Source organism: Hippopotamus amphibius, chromosome 11 (genome assembly GCF_030028045.1).
Source record: "Hippopotamus amphibius kiboko isolate mHipAmp2 chromosome 11, mHipAmp2.hap2, whole genome shotgun sequence".
NCBI classification, from domain to species: domain Eukaryota; kingdom Metazoa; phylum Chordata; class Mammalia; order Artiodactyla; family Hippopotamidae; genus Hippopotamus; species Hippopotamus amphibius.
In genome coordinates, this window is record NC_080196.1 from 38,401,384 (window position 1) to 38,416,990 (window position 15,607).

The 15,607-nt window shown below is 40.7% G+C and overlaps 2 protein-coding genes across 3 annotated transcripts in view; one reads left to right on the forward strand and one right to left on the reverse strand.

Moving 5' to 3' along the window:
* Positions 1-1,141: 1,141 nt before the first annotated feature.
* LOC130830884 (ESX-1 secretion-associated protein EspI-like) lies at positions 1,142-5,830 on the reverse strand. The gene is made up of 5 exons (XM_057698189.1): positions 5,822-5,830; positions 4,060-4,297; positions 3,537-4,013; positions 2,432-2,480; positions 1,142-1,885 (listed from the first exon to the last, which is right to left on the reverse strand). Exons 1-4 carry the CDS (start codon positions 5,828-5,830, stop codon positions 2,458-2,460), a joined length of 747 nt encoding a protein of 248 aa, XP_057554172.1. The 3' UTR covers positions 1,142-1,885; positions 2,432-2,457.
* The window catches only part of BTBD9 (BTB domain containing 9), a 404,849-nt gene continuing 393,000 nt past the window's right edge, over positions 3,759-15,607 (forward strand). For both annotated transcript variants that reach the window (XM_057698346.1, XM_057698348.1), the window contains exon 1: positions 3,759-3,879. The gene's annotated coding sequence lies outside the window, so the exon portion shown is untranslated. The remainder of the gene's footprint in view (positions 3,880-15,607) is intronic.

Sequence of the window (15,607 nt, forward strand, 5' to 3'; positions counted from 1 at the left end):
GATTTTCCATAATGAACTGAGTGCACAATAGCTCTACAGGAAATGCACTAGTGGGCTCTGTGGAACTGCCTCTTCTAGAATCCTTAATGTATGTTGAAGTCACAACATTCCAAACACAAGTCAGTAAAACACTCCTGGTAGCGGGTGAGAAATGTTTCTGTGTATATGAGCTCAGGACAGTGTGGTCAGGGATACAGTTTTCTGATGGTCCAGCTAATATACCCTGGCTGACTAAAAGCAGATACATATTCTTCAGAACTCAGTAATCTGATCAGCAGATGGTAGGTGGCTGACAGCCTTTTGTGAAGATTGAGTCATCCTATTGAGATTCTCACCTAAATAGGAACATTTCTCTCTTCATGGGGGTGGACAGAGGGAGCCTGCAGGCAGTTCAGGCTTTTCCTTAAAAAAACCAGTTCTTCAAAATAAGAAGAATGAAGTATTCAAGTTTGTAAAGTTCTATTCAACAGAGCAGAGGGTCTGCAAACTCACAGACAAGTCATGTATTTTTAAAAAAAACAAAGTTCAGGGACTTCCTAGGTGGCGCAGTGGTTAAGAATCCACCTGCCAATGCAGGGGACATGGGTTCGATCCTTGGTCCAGGAAGATGCCACATGCCACGGAGCAACTAATCCCATGTGCCACAACTATTGAGCCTGTGCTCTAGAGCCCGTGAGTCACAACTATTGAGCCCATGTGCTGCAACTACTGAAGCCTATGCGCCTAGAGCCTGTGCTCTGCAACAAGAGAACCCACTGCAATGAGGAACCCATGCACCACAATGAAGAGTAGCCCCTGCTCACTACAAATAGAGAAAGCCCACGTGCAGCAATGAAGACCCAACACAGCCAATAAATAAATAAATAAATAAAATAAATTAAAAAAAAGTTCACATTAGTTACCAATATAAAGACATGAATAGATTTCAAATCTGGCAACCCCAGATGCTCACATACCACTTGGCGTCTATCCGCTGGCTGGGTGTAGAGCATTTCCCCACCCTTTAGGCATCTGAATGTCCTGTTGGAGAATGAAGATTTGGATTGAAAAAGTTTCAAAGAAGAAATGACTGACTCTGGCTGTAGAAAAATCTGAATAATGCTCCCATGAAATGTATGGCTTTTGGCAAAGTGACTGGCCAGTAAATCTACCTGGAAGAATTTCTTATAAAACATACACTTAAGAAATCAGTCTGGTATTGAGTTGCTGGATCTAAGCCAGTTAAATTTCAGGACATGTACCAAAATAATAATTTTAGTTTTAGAACCGGTGATCTTCATTTCTGACAAATGCTAAACCACAGAATCAACTGTACATTAAATTATAATAAAATATCATCAGTATTAAGGAAGATGATTGACATTCTTATTTCTAAAGCAAGGCAGCATATGTTCAAATAATCCAAAAGTGGTTTCAAATTATTTAGACACAGTTTAAAAATAAGGAAGGCCACAACTTGCCTGTTTTATGTGACTTGAAATATTTTCTGATCTGTCTGAATGCCAATTCTATTGATCTGGACTTTCAAGGTAACAGAAGTCCTGGTTTCTATAAGATTCTATATTGAACCAAGGAACTTAACCTGAAACTAGTTCTTGTCCACAGAGTCAAAGCCTGAGAAATCATGCAAAGCTGCAACCTTCTTTTTAAAGAAAGAAATTACTTTTTCCAATTATAAAATAATGTATAATATCAATGATTTAGAAAATAAAGAAGAATTTGGACTATTTTCCTCCAGCTTTTTATTTTGAAAAATTTCAAACCAACAGAATACAGATATGCAGGCTAAGGGTCCTTCCAGTTACTAATGCAGAGCCACAGATTTCTCAGAGCTTCTTGGCAGTCAGAGTGAAAGGAGAAAACAGCCAGTTATATGTCACATCACCTATAAGGAGAAAACATATCAGTTACTCAAGGGTAGTCAAGTGTTTCAGGGCATTTGGCTGAGAGAGAAAAATTCTCTTGTGTTCATTTAATAAATAATACAAAGCGATATCACAGAAAATAACCCAATAATTACTGCAGTGTAGAGTTCTGTAAACTATGTCGTATAGAATCCCTCAATGTTAGCAGAAGGTGCCTGGTATGAAGGCAGCAGCCTGGGGGTTAAGAGCATGGGCTCTAGACCCTAACTACCTGGGTTTGAATCCTGGCTCCATCACTATTAATTGTGTGACCTTGAGTAAATTACTTAACCGTTCTTTGCCTTATTTTCCTAAATCATAAAGCACTGTGATTAATGATATTATGTACCTCAAAGGGCTATCTATTATGAAGCTTAAATGAGTTAATGCCCAGAACATACCTAAAACAGTACCTGACCTATAGTAAACGCTATAATAAAGGTGTGCACATGATGTCATAGTACAGAGGAAGGGCACTTAAACCAAATAAGGGCTGGAGGGAGTGTTTCCTAAAGAGAGATACTTAACTGCTGTTAGTATGACCTTGGCACAATTACTTAAACTTTGTATCCCCACCTGCAAAAACAGAGATAGAATATCAGTTATTGATACAATAAACTGAGGTTTGTGAAATTAAATGAGATAATGTATGAGGATTAGAAGAGCAAATGGAAGAGAGCATGACATGTAAAGCAAATAAATGTTTCCATCTGGATCTGGTCGAGAAGTAAATAAATTACTCTTGCATTCAATTTTTACTTGTGTCCATTTTTCCAATTAAACGGTGCACTTAAGTTCACAAGTAGTTGTACATAAACATTCATTTAAATCACAACAAAGCTACCTAGAAGTAATGTTGAATGATCAGTGGTGGATCTATCACCTTAACAGTGCTCACTTCTGCCCCTTCCTCTGCATTCCCATTGCCAAATCTTTGGTTAAGACTCTGATCACTTCTTATCTAGAGTACAGCAATGGCCTCATAACTGATCTCCCTGCCTCAGGTTTTGTTCTTCCTATTTTCACTTCCATACCTTTACTCATCAAGCTTCCTTTGGCTGGAATTATGTCCTTTCCAGTCACGCTCTCCAAATCCCCACACCCCTGACCTCCAGTTTGCCCAAGGGTCAAGCAGAATTGACAGTCCAACATCCATGATCAGACTTGAACCTGGGGTTCCCTGACTCTAAAGTCCATGCTCTTAACTACTCTTACTCGACTGCCTTGTCTTACAATAAAGATCTTTTAAAGTCTAGTGAGCTTTATACTTTAAAAAGCACCTTTGCATACACTATTTTCTTTTAGCCGTACAGTTCTCCAGCGTAAGCAGGATGGGTACTGTTATCCTCATTTATAAAATGAGGAAACAGGAATTCAAGGCCCCGTCCATCACACGCTGCTGTTGAGTTAATTAGTGTCATTCAGCAGTCTTCCATATTACCCGCACACTCAGCCCCTTCTGGTCCCAGTCCTTGGAGAACCTTCCTGCACGTCGCAGATGTAGCCGATGGGGTCCGCGCCAGTCTGGACTAGGCCACAGCTGTCTCCACCACAGGGGCCCTGGCGATCACGGCGGGGACCTTCCCGTTTGCAGTGACGCGATCGGTGACGCCATACAGTGACGTGACTTACCCGGAGCTAGGTGCCGGCAGGGCAGCCACGCCCTGGGGCCCCCTGCTTGGGAGGGCAGCGAATCGGGCGGGTGGGGGAAAGCCGCAAAACCCGCGGGACTGGATCTCCCGGCCCTAAACCCGCGGAGGCCGCCGGGCCGCCGCCGATCGGTTGCTAAGTGACGCCAGCGCGCAGAGGCGCGTGCGCGGCCACGGCGGTGTGCGTGAGGGCGGACGCGCGCCGCGGCGGCGGCGAGGACGGCGGCTACGGCAGCGGCCGAGGGGGCGGTGGCTACGAGGAGGGTGCGGAGCCGGCGGAAGAGGCGTCTGTGAGGGCGGTGAGGTCGCAGAGGAACATCGTGGGGGTGAGTAGCCGCGGCCTCGTCGGGGAGGTGGGGCTTGGCCGCACCTGCTGCGCGGGCCCGGGGCGCGGGGACGCGCGCCCCTCCGCGCTCCTCAGCCAGTTTCTCCGGGAGCGGGGAAGGAGCGGGGACGGGGGCTGGCGAGGGTCAGTTTCTGGGCGCCGGCGAAGGCTCTCTGGTCACGGAAGGCGTCGTGGGACGGAGGCGTCTGGGGGCCTCGGGGTGGCTGTGGCAGGTTCCCAGGCAGAGGAGTCGGAATCCCGAGAAGCCCGGTTCCCAGAGCAGCCTCGCATCCTGCCTGAGACGAGGCTGCGCGAGACCGAGACGACGCGGAACGGCGGACGCCGTGGCTGGGGTTCGGAAAGTTTGGCATTGCTGGGGCCCTCAGCGCCCCTGCCCTGGCCGGGCTCCGAGGAGGAGCCTGTTGTTATGGAGAGAGTTGTGAATCAGTGCCTGCGTGCGGCGTCAGACACACCCACGACCTGGGGAAGGCGATCTGTCAGCGTACCGAGGGGGCGGGCAACCTGTTGCCTGGTATTTCCAGCTTCGTGTGTGTGTGCACGTGCTTCACGCAAGCACAAAACTTTGTCGGCACTAAGCCTCTTATCACATTGTTGCTACAGGTTTTGAGGCCAAGGGGCGGATAGCCATCCTCACTTCTTCCTCATAGACTCAGATCAGCAGTTTTATTTCCTTAAACCATGTTGTGCTTCTGTCATTATTAGGGCCAAGGAAGTGTGGAGGCACCGGTGTTTACTTCCTTAAAAGTAGTGCAGGCTGATGGGTTATGCCTTAGAGGGCCAGGACAGGGAGGGTGGGAGGGAGTCGTGGGAGGGAGGGGACATGGGGATATATGTATAAATACAGCTGATTCACTTTGGTGTACCTCAAAAGTTTGTACAAGAATGTAAAGCAATTATATTCCAAAAAGAGCTTTAAAAAAAAGTAGTGCCGGCTTGCTTTTACTAGGCAGAAAATACAGATTCTGTTCAGCGTGTGGGCTGGAAAATGTTGATGGTCGGACAAGCCTGATTGGGTGCAGCTGATCATGAGCTCAGTGCTTTCTTCTCATTGCACTGGACTCCCTCGTGGGTAGGTGTGTGGTGGTTGTAGTGACCATGCTCGCGAGAAAGGAATATTGGAAGTAGGGAAGAAGTGAGTTTTTTCTGACTGTAGATGAAGGCAGTGCCTAGAAACAGTTAAAAGGTAGGCTGTACTGAAATTTAATCATAATTTGTGCAAGAAAATTGAAGAAAATAACTTGTAACTTTTCATTGAGCTCTAAAATTGTGATTCAGTGTCATAACTGAGGATTTGTAAAGAATGTTGCTTGAGGTTCTTACCTCTTGGAACCAGTGATAACCTAGCTCTATAGCATTTAAGATTACTGGGAATTCAACATCTCTTGCCCTCTGGACAATAATAGCTTTTAGGACAGGAATCACGTTTGTTTTCTTCAGGGCCTATCTCTAGCACCTACAGAAGTGCCTGCCACAGAGTAGGCATGCAGTAGATATTTATTATATATGTCACTGTGGATAAGTCATGTATTAGTGTATAGAAAGCATTTAGCTCAGTCCTTCAAGTAGTTAATACATGTGCCCCCTCTGTATGCTACATGTGGGAGGAGGATTATGGAATTACAAATGACATGAAAGACCTGGCTTTTTTCCTTTAAGAGCAGTCTAGCTAGGGAAATAAAGCATATTATATAAAATAATTATGAAATCAAATGAGGTAGTATGTAAACGAGTGTTATGTGAGGTGCAGTACTTTAAGTGCAGTAGAAATTTAGAAAAGACAAGGCTATGGGCTGAGTTAGTGAACTCTGAGGGAAGATTTGATCTCGTCTTTGAAAGGAGTATAAAATTTCTGTTAGAGAAAAGTCATATGGTGAGAAAATAGCGTGAATTTGGTCATTGGGGGATATATTGAGGCGACTTACCTGCCCCATGAGTGGAGCACAAGGTCTCTGATAGGGGAAAATTGGAGAAACAATGTTTAGTATTGGTAGGTTGTGGAGGAAAAGTTTTAAGACTAAGGCAGGCTTATCAGCATCCCACTGATAACAAGATAGAGCCTGCTTGTTGGGAGGGTTGGGAATTGTGTTACTCAGAGTAGAGTCTTAGACAAAAATAAGTGTTAGCCTTACTTAAAATGAAAAGATATTATAGTTGAGCCAGAATCAGGTTGTTGTATACCTCTGATTTCAGTACTAATTTGAATAAATGCCTCATTAATGTGCGTGTATCTTATGCATTTAGTCAGCAGTGCCTGTCCTCATTTCTAAAATGTGTCTAATGTGCTTTGGCCGTTGCATTGGAAATTTACTGAAATGATGTACCCAAAGCAATTATCCAGCTACTGTCAGTGACACAGTTTTGCTTGGGATTATCTCTTATAGTGGTCTGTGAGGTTTGTAGTTACTGCTGATCGTGTAAAAAATACAAATAATGTCAGCTGGGAAAGGAGTCTATTTGAAGAAAATTACTCAAAAATATTGACAAAAAGATTTGAGAAAATTAAAGATGCTGCTGCTAAATATTGAACCTTTAGTCTTTATCTTTTGTTGTTATGTGAGCTTTCTTTTGAGTGTTGTGTAAACCTGAACTTGAAATGCTAACCTGTGTAATGTTGCAACACCAAATGTTGAATTATTTAACAACTCAGCAAATATTTATTGGGTGCTGCTTATGGTTAGGCACTGTGTTGGGTGCTGGGAAGACAAAAAAATAAAACACAGTATACCTGAGATACCAAGTGCTCATCAGAGGAGACAAACATTAGTCATGATATGTTATAATAAGAGTTCACCACTTTTGGAATGAAAAAAATGCTGAAGGAATAGATCACTTTGGCAGGGGAAATAAATTGATAGAATCAGGGAAAACTTTAAAGAGAAGACGGTGGAACTTAGCCCTGAAGGTTAAGTAGTATTTTGCCACATGGAAAAGGGAATACAGTCATTCCAGGCAGAGGAGAGAGCATAAGCAAAATTGCCAAAGATTAAAATTGAATGGGAAAACCTTGAGTTATTTTTGTAGGCTTCTTGTATGGCAGAAGTCATGAGACAGGAAAGTTATGGTTGGAGCCAAATTATGAGGGGGTCTTTCATTCTAAAAAGCCTAGTCTCCCTCTTTCCAGCACTACCCCCATGTTGGTGATAGAGAACCTTGGAAGGTAGAATAGTCGGATCAGAAAGTTAACTGGCAGTTCATATGCAGAATTGCATTACAGTGGAGAGGCAGGGAGACCAGTTAGGGTGTAGATGAGAGATGCTGGAACCCTGAAGAGGGGCAGTGGCAGTGGATGGCTTGTAAAGATATTTTAGATGTTAAAATCTCTAAATGTTATGAACAGCTGGAGGTGAGAGAGAGTGAGAAGTCAAGTAACTGGTGATTATGAGGACATTAAATTAGAAAACAGGACGAGGAACAGATTTACAGTGGAGGGAAGAAATGATGGCATGTTAATTTTAAGGCCCTTGTGTGAAGTTTAGAGAGGTCCATTAGGTAACTGGAAATTCTACTCCAGAGTTTATGAGACAGTTTAGGAATAATTATAATGTACCTGACAGGCTATGGAAGTAGTACCATTCTGGGACTTATTATAGTAGTTAATGCTGTGGATTTGAAGTTAGGAAAACCTGAAGTCAAATTCTGTTATGCCGCTATTGGTTGGGTTGGGTAACCTTGGGACAAGTTATTTAGCATCTCTAAACCTAAGTTTCTTCTGAAAATTGGGGTTAATAATATTTTAAAGAATTGTGGAGATTAAGATGGTATGTGCACAGCAGCACAATTCCTAGCTGATAAATGCTTAATAAATGACAACTGTTGCTATTAGTAGTAGTAATAGTTACAGTTGCAGATGTAGTGAAGAAGATATTCCTACCCAGAAAAGCTGAAAGAACTGGAAAGGGCAAGGAGTAGAACTTTTAGAAATCAACACTTAAATCAAACTTAGATGGTTTCTCAAACTTGAGCATGCATCAGAAATACCTGGAGGTTTTAGTAAAACACAGATTTCTGAGTCCCGCCCCCAAAGTTTCTAAATCAGTAGGTCTAGGTGAGACTCTTGAATCTGCATTTTGAATAAATTCTCAGGTGATGCTGATGTTGTTATTCCCAGGACCACACTTTGAGAACCACTGATTTAGAGGATTAGTGAAAGAAGAGGAACCAGCATAGAAGCTAACAGAGATTGAGGTTGTTGGAGAACCCGGAGTTTAGAGAAGGATAAGGAAATAGCCTGCGGACTCTCTAGATCCAGCAGTCTGCCTTCCAGTTCCATGAACCTCATCTCATTCTTATTTCTGTTTTCTCCAGAATTTGGTATAATGCTTGGCACATAGCATTGTTTGGATGAGCCTTCAAAGCTTCTTAATACTGTCCTTGTACATGATTGCACGTACTCACACACAGATTTCATTCATCCTCTTATATCTCTGCTGGGTCACAGAGAAGGTACTATTTCTAATTTTACAAACAATAACTATAGAAAATTTCTTTCGACTAGCTGGTGCATAGCTAGGTGCTTTCGACTTTGTATTAGATCCCCCCCACCCCCTTTTTAATGTCAGAGTCCAATTTGCAAAACAGTTGTCAAAAACAAGTGTCAGGATTACAATCTGTATCTTGTATTAGGCACTTTGCATATTTATAGGGTAAGTGAATAATATACTCCCTGTACCTGGGATGTTTACAGTAGGATGGGTGAAGTGGGCAGAACTCAAAGGAAGGAAACAGGATGGGATATAAACACAGAAATATGAATGGAGAGGAACCAGAAAATAAGGACTTATTTTTCGTATGCTGATATACTTTGGCTATTACATGTCTCATATATTCATATAGCACAAGTGTTAGTCCTAATCTATGATAGAAAGTTATGAGAGTTCTGCTCTATAAGGAAATCAAATAATAGTTGTGCAAAGATAAAAACAAATTGAAAAGAGATTTCAGGAGTTAAATTGTAGCTAGACCAGTTAGCTACTCACCATGCTTCCTGGGCTCTTGTTCTCTCTTCATTCTTTCTGCTAACATTCATTAAGCATTCACTATGTGCCAGAAACTGCACAGAGTGCTGCACGTAGAGAAATGCTCACTGTTCTGGGTGTCCAGCACTGGCTTTAGTTAGGGGGTGTGATACTGTGTGAATGAGCGTGCACACACCTTGTCAGGGGACAATCTGATGCCTGAATTTTATAATCTTAAGAATATACTGATATGAGGAGACATCAAGGACTTGAGGTTAAAATTCATTCAGCCTTATGTATGTATGCAAGGGGCCATGAGAAAATATAGATGTATACAGAAATTTTTTAAAGCAACCAAAGAATATGTAATTTGGTAGAGGAGAAAAACATATTTACAATATTATGTAGAATATAAGTGCTGTATAAATATTGATCACAGAGCAGGTTCTCCAATACTTATTGAGCACCTGAGTGTTCAGTTTAAATTTCAATTCATAAGCTATTATAATTTTCCAGAAATTATAACATGTCATAAATCCACATTAATCTCCTGGGCTGCCCTTTGGATCTTTACATGATACAAAACATATTCTGGCAGTCTGTGTCGTTGTTTTCTTGGTTTGGGAAATGTAGTACATACAAGCTAAAAGATCATTAACAACTAGGCCTTTTCTGTAAATCATTTAATCTTTATAATAACAACCTTGTAAATTGGATGTTATGCTCATTTTGCTAATAAGGCAACCAGGTTTCAAAATGGGGACAACAGTTTGCCTGCGTTTGTGGTCAGTGAGGTGGGACAGTGCTTCAGCCCCACTCTTGGTCGCCAGTGCTCTTCATGGGTGTAAACATGCAAATGTGCAGATGAAGAAATTCAATCTTGTTTTTGCTGATTTGGCAAAAGTTGTTTGAGAAGTTAGAATTTAATTAACTGCCTGAATGATTGAAAACAATTTGATAATATTGTTAGGAATGGAGTGGCAAAGGAGGTAGACAAAGGCCCCAATTTTCCTGATTTTCCTGTGAAGACATGCTATATTTGATCCAAAACTTTTTAGTCAGCTGACAGGTTATTTTACAAAAACATTCAGATTTTCCATTCTTTATGTATAGGTGCAGTCTTCTAGAGGGAGAACTGTACTTTTCCAAGCTAATGACATTTAAAGTAAATTCAGAACTCCTTTTTTATCACTCTGTGAAAAATAATCTTGCTGCTCACCCCAAACAGTGTATTCTTGAGATTTCTCAGCTAATCTTCTTTCTCTCCACACCATTTATTCCCTTTACCCACTCGAGTGTTTATTTTTTAATCTATTTACAAGTTAAATACTTGTCTATATATTCTACTTCTGGTTTAATGTTCTTATTCTGATTGGATTTATCCCTTTTGGGTCCCATTTATACATTCCTGGAAGTATCAAATATCATTATCTTTGCAAAGCATGGTTGATTTCCACTAATTCGTAATAAATTTTCAAATAAAATTATGATTATACAAATGGATAAATATTAAATGCTGTATTTGTTATCTATTGCTATGTAACAAATTATTGCTAATTTAGCAGCTTAAAATGGCAGACGTTTCTTATCTAACAATACCTTTGGGTGGGGAATTCAGTTGAAGGTTAGCTGGCTGGACTCTGTCTGACTCACTTGCAGTCTGGCTGTAACCAGCCCTGCAGCAGTCATCTGAAGGCTTGACTGGGGCTTGTGGATCTGCCTCTAAGATGACTGTAGCCTTAGGTCTTTCTAGGGCTGCTTGAGTATCCTCACAACATGTTAGCTGGCTTTACCCAGAGCAAGTGATACAAGAGAGAGCAAGGAGGAAACCAAATGCCTAGTATATCCTATCCTAATGACACACACTGCGACTTCTGCTGTATCCTATTAGTTATAAATGAGTCACTAAGTCCAACCCACACTCAAGGGAAGCCAGTTAGGCTCCGCCTTTTTGGGGGGGATGTCAAAAAATTTGTAGACATATTTTAAAACAACCATAAATCCTTTGTCATATGAAGCCATTTCCTCAGCTGAAATTGATTGTCTTTGTTGTAGCATGTGCTATAATCTTTCTGACTTGTGTATTCACAGTACTTTCTGGAATGCTTTGGAGAAAAGGTAGTGGTTTTTAAAATCTAAAGCAAGTTTTTATAAATTAAGATTTGTTTGGTGATTTCTTAAAAGTTTTGCCATCTGTCTCATTAGCTTCATTTCTAATACAGCTGGAATCTTTTCATTTTTATCCTATTTTATGCATTTATTCTTATATAATTTTACTTATACTTATTTAGTAGTTTTCATAATTAATCTCAAAAAAAACCAAACATTTCTAGATAAATTAATTTACCTTCCAAACTTTCAGAAGAGAGTACTTGCCTAACCAGTGTCTGAAGGCACACATTGTAGCTTCCATAGGGCACAGACTTTGGGTTACATGAGGAGTAACAAATGAGTCTATTAACTTATGTTAAAGTCCTTTGGGTACTTTAGAAACTTCGTGAATAGGTCCTAAAGTGAGTCCATTTAATTCCAAAGCTTATTCTTTAGAAGGTGTATGTATGTAGAAGATAATGGGTTTAGTCAGGAAACCTTTCCAAAACATGTCACAGTTGGTTTACATTTTAGGACTTTATTTCTTTAGATGGTAACCAAATCTTGACTTCACCACCTCTACCCCCAACAAGTATCAATTACCTGCTTGCTTTTTTCTTCTTTTAATTTTAACCTGATTTTAGATAGGCAGAAAGTAATTCTCATATAACCTTCACCACCTTCCCCCGAATGTTAACATTCCTGTATATCTTGTCAGAAATACTCTGTGTATATGCCATATTCTTATGTTTATTCTTTTTTCTTTTCTTTTTTTTCTTTTTTTCTTTTTTTTGGCTGTGTTGGGCCTTCGTTGCTGTCCGGGGGTTTCTCTAGTTGTGGTGAGCGGGGGCTACTCTTCGTTGCAGTGCACAGGCTTCTTATTGTGGTGGCTTCTTTTGTTGCAGAGCACCGGTTCTAGGCACATAGGCTTCAGTTGTTGCAGCATGTGGACTCAGTAGTTGTGGCGTACGGGCTCTAGAGCACAGGCTCAGTAGTTGTGGTGCATGGGCTTAGTTGCTCTGTGGCATGTGGGATCATCCCTGACCAGGGATTGAATCTGAGTCCCCTGCATTGACAGGCAGATTCTTAACCACTGTGCCACCAGGAAAGTCCCTTCTTATGTTTATTCTTAAACATAAATATCACCTGCCATATTACTATACTACATCTTGATTATTTTTCATTATATCTTGGAGGCTGTTCCATGTCAGTACATGAAAAGGCTGCCTCATTCTCTTTAGCTAGTTGCATAATATTCCATTGTATGGATGTTGTCAGGAAAAATTGTGAGAGACTATGCAGTGGGCTAAAAGATTACTGATTGTCCTATCTAGTGCACTCTTCCAGGTTATCTGTGCATTTCATTGTCTTTGAGCTATTTCATAACTCTGCAGAGTGTAGAAAACTGAGAGTATTGCAGGTGATTCTTGTCCATAGAAACACAAATGGATTTTGTTGAGTGAAATGCAACTGAAATTTGTCCTGGGGATATTGAGCAGTTTTGCATCTACTTGTAAAGGAGTTTCAGCATTCCAGATAGCCTGTATATATGTATGTGTGTTCTTTGACTTCTCCTTGGAACTGATTATATTATATTACTGGCTGCTTCATTAATTAATGAGTTAAATAAAATCTTTGATGTGTTTTATATTTGTATGATTTTACGTTTTTAAAAAAATGGCCTTTTAACAGATATACTATAACAAGTCCCTTTTTTTTTCCAATTATAAGAAATCTTAGTTTTATTTATTTTTTAAGCCCTTTATTGGAATGTAATTGCTTTACACTGTTGTGTCAGTTTTTTTCTGTACACCAAAGTGAATCAGTTGTACTTATGCATATATCCCCATATGCCCTCCCTTCCGAGACTCCCTCCCACCCTCTCTGTCCCAGCCCTCTAAGTCATCACCCATCATCAAGTTGATCTCCCTGTGTTATGCGGCAACTTCCCACTAGCTATCTGTTTTACATTTGGTAGTGTATATATGCCAACGCTACTCTCTCACTTCGTCCCAGCTTCCCCTTTGCCCCCACCCACCCTGTCTCCTCAAGTCCCTTCTCTACATCTCCATCTTTATTCTTGCCCTGTCGCTGGGTTCATCAGAACCATTTGTTTTAGATTCCATATATATGAGTTAGTATACAGTATTTGTTTTTCTCTTTCTGGCTTACTTCACTCTCTATGACAGTCTCTAGGTCCATCCACCTCACTACAAATAACTCAGTTTCATTCCTTTTTATGGCCGAGTAATATTCCATTGTATATATGTGCCACATCTTCTTTATCCATTCATCTGTTGATAGGCATTTAGGTTGCTTCCATGTCCTGGCTGTTGTAAATAGGGCCGCAGTGAACATGGTGGTACATGTTTCTTTTTGGATTATGGTTTTCTCAGGGTATATGCCCAGGAGTGGGATTGCTGGGTCATATGGTAGTTCCATTTTTACTTCTTTAAGGAACCTCCATACTGTTTTCCATAGTGGCTCTGCCAATTTACATTCCCACCAGCAGTGCAGGAGGGTTCCTTTTTCTCTACACCCTCTCCAGCATTTATTGTTTCTAGATTTTTTGATGATGGCCATTCTGACCGGTGTGAGGTGATACCTCATTGTGGCTTTGACTTATAACAAGTCCCTTTTTGGTGGACATTTTATTTGCCCATACCCATTTTCAATAATTTTAATCTCTAGAAAAATCTGTGCTAGCCTGAAGCAATACTTTGTGATGCCTTGCCAGTGAAACAAATGGATGAGACAGTTTTGATCATTTTCCCATTAAACATTATGACCTGGTCCCTGTGCTCAAGGAGTTTATGGCCTAGTGGAGGAGGAGTAGAAATGATATCAGATGAAGAGTAGCAGGGATATTGGGTAATTTCCTAAAGGAAAGCTAAGTTTACGTTCCCCGAAGGGAACTTGCATTGACTACTTTCCTCACAGCATATGCTTTTTTCTCATAGGCCCCTCTTCTGTGCTAACTGGACCAGAGCTAGACAGCCCTCTCCTTGGGAAGCTGGGTGCCAGTGTTTTTGTTTTTAATGCTGGCTGTGGAACTAGTCAAGTCTTGGGGACTCAAGTGGAACGCCATGGCTTTGGTTACCAGCAGAATGGGTTATCTGTTCTTACAGATAGTGGCATTCACAAGAGACTATAGTGGAGTCACATAGAGTGGGGTTAGTGGTTGTATTCTAAAGTCAAGCAGAATGTAGAAATCAAGTACGATCGAAATTTTCTATAGGAGATCCTTTAATACCTACAAAGTGCCATGTCATGGTTTTCTGAATGCATGCATGCCCCAACATATGGTGATTTGAATTATGAGAATTTAATTTTACTAGGAGTTTTATTTGACACCCCTAATTTGGCTTATCAACACCTCACTTCATGAGTGCCACCATTTCTAAGCATTTCCTGGCCTGCCTCAAGAGCCCGCACTATGAAGCTGTTTACAGTTATGTAATTGGAGGTTTGGTAAAGTTCTCTCAGATATTTATTTTGCTACTGTGTAGTAGTAATAATCTTGTGTGCATTTGCATTGTTTTCATTGATTTCTTTGTTCTCTTTAATTCTGTCACATCTCCATTAAAGGTTTCATCACCTAAACCTTAACAAATGTACACTTTGTGAACTACTGAAGTAATTGTGTTCTGTTTATTTCAGCAGTTATTAAACTCTTTTGACATGGAAATCACTTGTTGAGTGTTTTTAAAGGAAGAGTTAATGGTTAATTCTCCTAAGGCAGGTTAACTCTGTTCTACCAGGTCTTTACCTTTCTGTTATCAGTGTTTCCCTAGAGCCTTAATTAATTTTTCGCTGTCTGTGCTTGTCAGTGGTTGAAAAACTTCTGAAATTACTTGTACCTTCTGTTTCAGGCTTGATTATAGCAAGGAGCATATAGTCATTGAGTGGAGTGATGGGGAGCTCTCACTATTTGTAACTCCCCCTTCTGTGTACAGAGTTGAATTCACATAAGTTGAATTTGAAAGTTATGACTCCTTTGTGGTAAGACTTGACCTAATTCAGGTGCATTTGGGGAGGAGATTCCCAGGGAGCTTCCTTTCATCTATCTGTCCATCTAATACTGAGGAGACACCTTAATAAGCTCTGATGTTCAGAGAAGGCTTCCTAGTGAAGGTGACACCACATCAGGCCTAAAGAAAAAGACTTTACTTATGCAGGGGGTGAAAGGAATATGTGTTTTGGGCAGAGAGTTGGCTAAGTGTGTCATAGTAAGTGGTTACTAAGTTCCATGTTGCTGAAGCATAAAGTGAGAGGCAGGCATCTTTAGAGAGGAGGCAAGAGTGATAAGCACGAGTCAGTTCAAGGAGGGCTGTGCATGCTCTATGAATTTGTATACCAGCCCAATGAGTATAATATGATCATTACAATGTTATTAAGGTGACCACTAATAACTACCATTTTTTAAGCACTTACTATATGCCAGGAACTGTATTAAGTGCGTTATAGTTATTAACTCATTTAATCCCCTGGGATATTCACGAGTGAAAATATGGGGGTGCGTAGAAGTTACATAACTTTTTCAAGGCCATGTCTAATGAGTGTGGAGAATGGATTCCAAAGTACAAAGATCTGACTCCAGAGCTTTTTAATTGGAGCATTATTTAAAAAGTGTTAAGCAAGAAAGTAGTATGATTATGTATT

Coding starts and splice junctions, on each gene's coding strand:
- LOC130830884 (XM_057698189.1), bottom strand. Junction 4,014..4,059: donor TCCGTCCCACGACGCCTTCC/GTGACCAGAGAG, acceptor GACCCTCGCCAG/CCCCCGTCCCCGCTCCTTCC. Junction 2,481..3,536: donor CTGCCGGCACCTAGCTCCGG/GTAAGTCACGTC, acceptor CTGTTTTTGCAG/GTGGGGATACAAAGTTTAAG.